Source organism: Lolium rigidum, chromosome 1 (genome assembly GCF_022539505.1).
Source record: "Lolium rigidum isolate FL_2022 chromosome 1, APGP_CSIRO_Lrig_0.1, whole genome shotgun sequence".
Lineage (NCBI taxonomy): Eukaryota > Viridiplantae > Streptophyta > Magnoliopsida > Poales > Poaceae > Lolium > Lolium rigidum.
The window spans coordinates 331,476,598-331,484,943 of record NC_061508.1 but is presented as its reverse complement, the minus strand read 5'-3'; the positions used below and the strand labels follow the sequence as shown (position 1 = coordinate 331,484,943).

General features: G+C 43.9%; 1 protein-coding gene across 1 annotated transcript; it reads left to right on the top strand.

Annotated features, from left to right (window-relative positions):
• Window positions 1–4,423: 4,423 nt before the first annotated feature.
• LOC124663380 (putative clathrin assembly protein At5g57200) lies at window positions 4,424–8,129 on the top strand. The gene is made up of 15 exons (XM_047201092.1): window positions 4,424–4,510; window positions 4,664–4,733; window positions 4,853–4,950; window positions 5,152–5,290; window positions 5,365–5,492; window positions 5,587–5,679; window positions 5,756–5,806; window positions 5,903–5,968; window positions 6,060–6,125; window positions 6,215–6,295; window positions 6,580–6,657; window positions 6,760–6,936; window positions 7,025–7,103; window positions 7,314–7,432; window positions 7,746–8,129. The coding sequence occupies exons 1-15, from the start codon at window positions 4,424–4,426 to the stop codon at window positions 8,127–8,129; spliced, it is 1,716 nt and encodes a 571-aa protein (XP_047057048.1).
• Window positions 8,130–8,346: the final 217 nt, after the last annotated feature.

Genomic DNA, 8,346 nt, shown 5'->3' with positions numbered 1-8,346 from the left:
CACATACACGCCATCGAAAAATCTGTGACACGCGGACTTTGTTTTGGTGCATCGACCTCGCCGGATCAAGCTCACCGACGGCAAATCCAACTACTTGCACCGATGTGTCATAAAAATGTAACATTAAAATAATTCTAAATCCCCATATTTTTTTTACCACATAAATCGAAAATTTATACGGAGAATAAAAAGCTAAATGTCAGAAAGGTACTGTTTATGTGGCTCACATGAGTGCTACCCTAATGTACAGTGCTAATAGTTGTGAGCCAAGAAAGAACCAGAGTTGCATGCAAAGAAAGAGATCGGAAGCTAGCTAGCTGCGCCGGAGATACTCTTTACGTGGGGTTTGATTGGACTAGACTAGACGCCAGGAAGCATGCCAGGATCGGGGGACGTGCCAGAAAAAGGAGCGGGCGTAGCGGTCTAGCGGACGCCAGGATGCACGTGGTGAGTGGGGACGACCGATCGCTGCCCCAGATCGGTCGCCTGATTTTAAACGTTTTCCTTGGGCAAAGTTTAGGTGGATTTGGTGTTGGAGAGATCTGCTTCAGGCTGCCCCTCCACCCCGGTGTGGAGCTTCTCATGACCTAGGGTTTTGTGGTTGTAGCCCCTAGGTCTAGAGGGTTGGGCCTTTGGACCTGTTGCGGCTAGCATGCGAGTGGTGCGCAACGGCCCTACGGGAGCGTGGCGGTGTCTGCTTGGCTTTTCCTAGAGTCTCCAATCTCATCATCTGTGAATTTTGAACATAGAACAGAAAGGCCCACCCAACCCCTATGTCGCTCTCCCCACGGGTGAATCGGGAGGATACGCGATCCCTCGAGTGATGTGTCCCCTCCACCCTCCCCTCGGGTTTTTGTCGGTGGTGACTCCCCATTGGGCAAAGTCTAGGTGAATTCGGTGTTGGAGTGATCTGCTCCCCCCCCCCGAGCGTGGGGGACCAACGAGGCTGATGGTGGGGGACCTAGGGTTCGGTCTAGAGGGTTGGGCCTTTAGACCTCTTGCGGCTAGCACGCGAGCGGTGCGCAACGGCCCTACGGGAGCGTGGCGGTGACTGCTTGCCTTTTCCTAGATGGCTCCTAGCGGCGAAGGATATGCTGATGCGTTGGCTGGTGCTTCTCTCCTTCTATAGTGATGATATGTGTCTTCCCTCTCGGTTTTGGTGGTCTTCTTCGGCAAACTGCTCCCCTGTCTGCCTTTTATCGGTCTCAAGGTGGTTGTTCGTAGACTGTGTTATAGGATAGACAGCTACACTATCAAGAGCGAATTCACACCGTATAGGTCTCTAAAAGTGAAAAATACACAAAACAGGGTTTTCATGTTCTGCGGAGTTATAAACCAAATGAAGGGGATTATTGGTAAATCCTCATAAATCAATGTAAAACATGGTATTATCATCATATATGTTGCAAATATGTGGGAATTCAATATGATAAAGGACAAAGTTCATGTATGCATTTTACATGCATCAACATCCCCAAGCTTAACCTATGCTCGTCCCGAGCATAAAGGTGATAAAACTAACATGAACTTTGGAGTTTATAATATATAGCTTCTAAATAATCATGCAAAGTATTACAAGGTTCAGTCAATAAGGAATGACAATAAGTAATATGAACTCCTCAAGCGATAACTCTTATATTCTACAAAGCATGCATAATAGTAAATAGCATTTTAAGAAATAAGAATGATAAATAATATAAATCATAAAGCATGATTAAGAGAATCCTATAAAATTGTTGGAAACTCTTTGTCCTCTCTTTTCAGGAATATTCCTTTGACTCTTAAACACGAGTAAGTAAGCATGGAATGTATGTGCTAAACCTCCAACAAAATAAAAATTAGAGAGCATAAAACATGATTTTGAGCTATGCAATTTATATCAACAATAATAATAAGGATGGGGTACCAAGTATCTCATTTATGAAGATGTCTATGTGTCATGAGTTTGACTTCTTATGAGTAAGTGTTGCCTCATTTTTTTAATGCTAAGGACTACGCCTCTCGTTTCACAACTTTGAGTTACCAAGATCTTTCAACATACATGTTTCAACCAAATATCGCAATGGGGTATCTTCATGCCACCTATACAAAGGACCTAAGGAGATGTATATCTCAACTATATGGCCCCGAAGAGTTCTCAAGAGGAGAGGAGAGCATCGCATAGAGACAAAAACATGAAAATGGAGAAGATTTGAGGGAGAAACTCCGCCGGGATCACCGTCGGAGGGATCTCCACCTTCTCCAGCGTCTTCATCATCATCACCATGATCAAGGGAGAATAGTCCACCTCTGGACTACGGTTTGTGGTAGTTGCTTGATCTATTTTCCTCATGTTCTTCATAGTTCTTAGTGCCATATGAGCCGCCTAACATGATTATGGCCATATTTGTAATACCTATGTGGTGGATTCTTATTCTATGATATTATACTATGAGATCTAATCACATTATGTGTAAGATGTATTGATAGATGCATATTATGTACCCTGTTTTTAAGTACTTGTTCTGATCAAACATCTATGCAAGAGCATGTACGTGTGGGGTGATGTGTGTATTAGATGGAGTAGCATGATTTTAGTGATTGGATAGTGACAATAAATTCGTGATCTATTATGGTTTTGCCTTTTCTTTTGCTACCTCAATAGGGATAAAGTGAATGCATGTGGTATGTTCGTCACGTGACAGTAGTGATGATCTTGTTGGTTCAAGGTAGCATATTTGATATTCAAACATCATGTCAAAGTACTTATTGCTATGCTTTGTTAATTATTAATACATTACATGGAGTTTTCCTTTCTTGCGGAGTATAAGAGAGATGTGTTGCATCATCTCTATGTTAGGATGTGATGCCCATGTGAATTCTTATCTTACTCATATTATTATTTTGCATCCTTATATCTCATTGATGAATCACTATTTGTCCACTACAACTTAAAAGAGAGAATAGTCAAGTGAACCCATGAACCTCGATTCACTTTTTATCTTTACAAACACTTTTTTATTGCTTTTATCTTGTTTTCTATTTGGTGCACTATTTTAATCCGAAAATTCAAAATTATTTACTTTTCTTATTTCCATCCAAAACACCAACACCAATCAACCCCTTTTACAGGTATTACTTAGTTACTTTATTTAGTATTTTTTACTTGTTTTATTTTTACTTGTGTTTATTTACTTACGCGAAAACTTATGCTTAACAACCACACGGTAGAGTTGGGGACACAATGCTTTTATTTTACTTGCATGATTGCTAGAAGAAGGGACAAGAGAATACTTTTGTCCAGTTTTCCCGAGAGCTTGATATAAACCCTCGAGTCACCCTTGTGGGGAAGATACTTTGTTGATACAACATTCTGCACTTGGAGTCCCAACGTATCAAGATCTTTTTGACGTTGATGTTAGCCATCGTCACCCACCAATCATCCCCCCCCCCGAGGTCTTCGCCTGACTCCGCTCCCTCCGAGCACGCCTCGACGTCCTCCTCCCACTCCAACACGTCGAAGGAACACACCGACTCTAGCACCACTGAGCGGCGCGCCGGTTGCCAGCGGGCGCAGCGGGGCCGGGAGAGGAACCCTATCCATTCCCCTGTCGCCGCCCGAGTCGCCCGCGCGGGGGTCGAGACGCTCCGTTAGACACATCTCACTCCAGAGTTAGCTACTATTGAAGCCACAATCTCTCACACACGTGCACATGATCATACATATATATATACGTGAAGGAGAAAGCGGCATTTGGCGAAATCACAACACACGGTGAAGGAGAAAGCGACACTTGTAACCAGAAAATCACCGAAAGAAACCTCTAAGAAGATTTTTCTTTTTTTTTCTTTTCTCTCAACGAGTTGCCCTTCGTGTGAATTTTGAGTGCTTTTGTAGCGACGATGACCACCTATTTTTCTGATGTTTTGTGGGCACCGGGCCAAGAAACGTCATTTTGCGTATTATTTTTTTACTCCCTCCGATCTAAATTAATAGAGTTCAGTTTGTCTAGATGTTCATATATTTAGAGTTAAAAACACACCTAAATAGCGTACATATCTTGATAAAGTGAAGTTAATTAATTTAAATTGGGAGAGTAAATCATTTTGCCTATTGTTTTGCCCTTGAGTTCGTCAGCTGCCCCAAATCAAACAGTGAGCAAAGAAGGGCGTGCTCCCCGTCAGCCTCCTCGGCGGCGCACCAACACCTCCATCCCCAGCAACCTCCGGCCCAATGGCTTCCCACACGGCCGAAGTATCCGGCTCGCTACGACGCACGCCTCTATTCTGGCCATCGCGCGCCTCCCCTCTCCTCCCCTCGCTCCCATTCCTCACCCCTGCTAAAATTGGCGCACCGGGCTGACCACCATCGTCGGTGCGTGCGTGCGTGCACGGCTAGGCCGCGGTTGCGGGCGACGGCGGGGGGCGGCGGGCGACGGCGGGGATGGGGTCCGGCACCTGGCGCAAGGCCTACGGCGCCCTCAAGGACTCCACCAAGGTTGGCCTCGCCAACTTCAACAGCGAGTACAAGGTCAGCATCCTCCGATCAAACACATTGCCCTGCACACCGCACGCGATCTGCGTTTCCGATGTGCTCGTTCGACCGACCGATTACCCTGCAGATTTGAAATGCTGACGAATGCACCCTGTTGTAAATCTTCTCGTGCGGCTTCTGACCTTGCAGGATTTGGATATCGCCATCGTGAAGGCGACGAACCACGTGGAGTGCCCGCCCAAGGAGAGGCACCTGAGGAGTGAGTGATTTTACTGCAAATGCATGCAATGCAGCCTCTGATCGGTCAGGATGTGGATGATCCATGGCCTGTCCTGTCTCAACAAAACATTCCTAGGTTTATCGGTTTGCTGGATGCAGGGATACTCTTGGCGACCACGGTGAACCGCCCGCGAGCGGATGTCGCCTACACCATCTGCACATTGGCGAGGAGATTGTCCAAGACCAAGAACTGGATAGTGGGTCTTGTTCCTTACTTGTCTATGTCAATGATCTTAATTTGTGTTTTCTAATGATGATCCTTGATTCAGATCATATTCCGTATATCTGTATCCCATATGTTTCTTGGTTCTCCTTATAAGATGAATGAGTAGCTGGTGCGAGGAATTCATTTGGTGCATAAAACTGATGCATATTAAGGTCCAGTATGTTTGCTGCAGGTTGCATTGAAAACATTGATAGTGATACATAGATTACTCAGAGAAGGTGATGGGACATTCAAAGATGACTTCTTGAGCTATTCGTATAGAGGAACTATTTTGCAGATTCCACATTTCAAGGATGACTCGAGCCCACTAGGTTTGTTCTTCTGAAATAGCTCTCACTGTTCTATTTTGGTAGCTGAAGCCATGCTCTCCTCCCTCATTTGTCAGCTTGGGATTGCTCTGCTTGGGTCCGCCTGTATGCGCAATACCTAGATGAACGGGTTGAGTGTTTTCGGGTTCTAAAGTACGATGTTGAAGCCGATCGTCTGCTGAAATTACCCAAGGCTTCCGGCAAGGTATTGTCAGCTTCCCAAGCTACATGCTGCTTTGCTGTACACCCTGGCACCGTTGTGGCTTACTCATTTTGCAATGTCCGCAAAATTATGCCAGGCACACAGTAGAACGAGAACACTTCCATGCCCAGACCTTTTAGATCAGTTGCCTGCGCTGCAGAAACTACTGCTCAGGCTTATTTCCTGCCAGGTTTGATTTTAGTAAGATGACATACTCTTCTCTGCTATTATTCTTTTCCTCTTGTTCATCTTCTTTATTATCGCAGCCTGAAGGTATGTCCTGCACAAATTACCTCGTACAGTATGCACTAGCCCTTGTAAGTTAAGCACTTGTTGTATTTTTTGTATAAAATGTTTCTTTTCTTTTAGTTCATACAATAGTGTGTATTTCTTAGTGACCTTATGGACCTCAGGTCTTGAAGGAGAGCTTCAAAATATACTGTTCGATCAATGACGGCATCATCAACCTTGTTGATATGGTAACAATTCTTTTGGATATCATCCTATGTGTTATGTGTATGTCCACTATCAATTCATAAACGTAAGTTCAGTTTCTTCTCGTGTCAATAGTATTTTGACATGGCCAAAATCGATGCTATCAAGGCACTTGAAATCTATAAAAGAGCTGGCCAACAGGTACAGAAAGTCAGATTTTCTTTCTTCTATACAATGGGTCAACTAACCGGTTCTTGGGACTCCATGATGTGATTTCGCCTATTTTACAGGCAGAAAGGCTTTCTGCTTTTTATGACTACTGCAAACGTCTTGAGCTGGCTAGGACTTTCCAGTTTCCTACTTTGAGGCAGGTATGCTCCTTCATTGATTTATCCATACCTTTATGATATACTAGTTCCCGATATTGACTTCAGTATACCAAGAAGGATAAAACACATGAAATCGATTGTGCCATAACTAGTGCATTTGTGCAAACATGGCAGTTATTTGCTCTGAATTGACAACGACCTACAATTGTCTTCACAGTATTTTCTTGGCTACTCCTAATTATGCATGTCAACCCGTTGTCCACTGAATCTCCGGATTACAAGGATTTAGATATTTAGTGATATGCTATTTTTTTACCAATATGCAGCCACCTTGTTCATTCCTTGTAACTATGGAAGAGTACATAAGAGAAGCACCCCGTGCCAGCATCACGAGTAAGAGTGTGGTGAGTTTGTTCACTATCAGTAGAACTGCAGAGAAATAAAGAGTCAATACACTGAGTAACAATCTACTATTGTTCTGTTAAATTTTGATGTTGCTAAACCAGGAAACCGAGGAGCGGAGTTTACCTAGTGACAACGAAGACGAAACTCCACAGGAAACCGAGAAACCGGTGGAAGAGGAAACAGAAGAGCCCGAGGAGCCTGAAGAAGAGCCACAGACTACCGCTGACCTCTCAGAAGAAGATGAACCCCAGCCATTGCCCACAACTGGAGATCTATTAGTAATTTTAACCCATTCTGATCTATATTTATTTCAAAACAGTGCATGTTTCCTTGAATCTTACACGCTTACTCCTATTCTACTGGCAGAATTTGGACGAAGAATTGCATCCCATGATTGCAGATCTTGAGCAAAGCAACGCGCTTGCTCTTGCTATTGTGGGACCAGGTATGTATTGGATGTAATCTCTGCTTAATAATTCCAGTTAACTGATTAATCACAACTACACAAGTAACCGTTCTTTTGACAAGGACAACACCTCATGATCAAATAAATTTAATCTGCACAAGTGCGATTTCGTGTGTCGAGAATGTTACCAATCTTTAAATGTGTATATCCGGTGCTAAATACTGCTTCCTGATTTCTTGAATAATATAGGGAGTGGGAACAATACCTCAATTTCCCAAGACTTGTTCGCCATTGACAAATCTGGGTGGGAATTGGCACTGGTCACTGCACCAAGTAACCACACAAGTCAACCAGCTGGCAACCAATTGGTATGTATATCTTTAGATTCAACCTGTCCGTAACATCTCATACAGCTCAGTAAAAAAGGTTCAGAGTATGGCTGCGGCTGTTGAATCGTGCTATGCTCTGAACTGCAGAATCTAGTTAGTCACACACACTTACAGTAGTTCTAGTGACATTTTGCTGTCAGGTCTAAATTGTAAAATATTCTTTCAGTCCCCAAAATAGAAAAATTAAGTTATTTTGAAAATCCACCGCAAAGTCGAATGCAGCATATAACTGAATCGGAATGCAAGTAAAAGTACTCGAGAGTTGATTAATTCATCTGTATTTGCTCAACAGGCTGGAGGATTCGACAAGCTCTTGCTAGACAGCCTATATGAAGACACAGCAAGGAGACAACAAATAGCAAATGTGACCTACACCGGCAGCTTCACGACGAACCCGTTTGATCCCAGCGACCCATTCGCCATGTCCAGCAGCTTCGCGCCGCCATCAAACGTGCAGCTAGCTATGATGTCCCAGCAACAGCAGTACTACCAGATGCAGCAGCAGGAGTACTACCAGATGCAGCAGCAACACCAAATGGTGATGATGCCACCACAAACATACCAGCAGCAGCAGGCCCAGTATGCTACCAATGCCGGGCTATCCAACCCGTTCGGCGACCCATTCAGTGGCCTCGTCACCATGGCGAACCCGCCGAAGCAAAGCAATCCACAGTAGTCTGAACTGCAACAGCATTTTCTGCATTTCCCTCTAGTTTTGATTGTATAACTAACCCCTCTTCCAACTTTGAGAAGCAACTTGTATAGTTTTTTTCTTGAAACCACATCTTGACAGCCCATTTGTATAACTCTACATTCGGAAACTGATATGACCATTTGATTTGGATGCCAATATGTTCCAGAATTTTGCCATTGTGCACATCTCAGCAAATAAA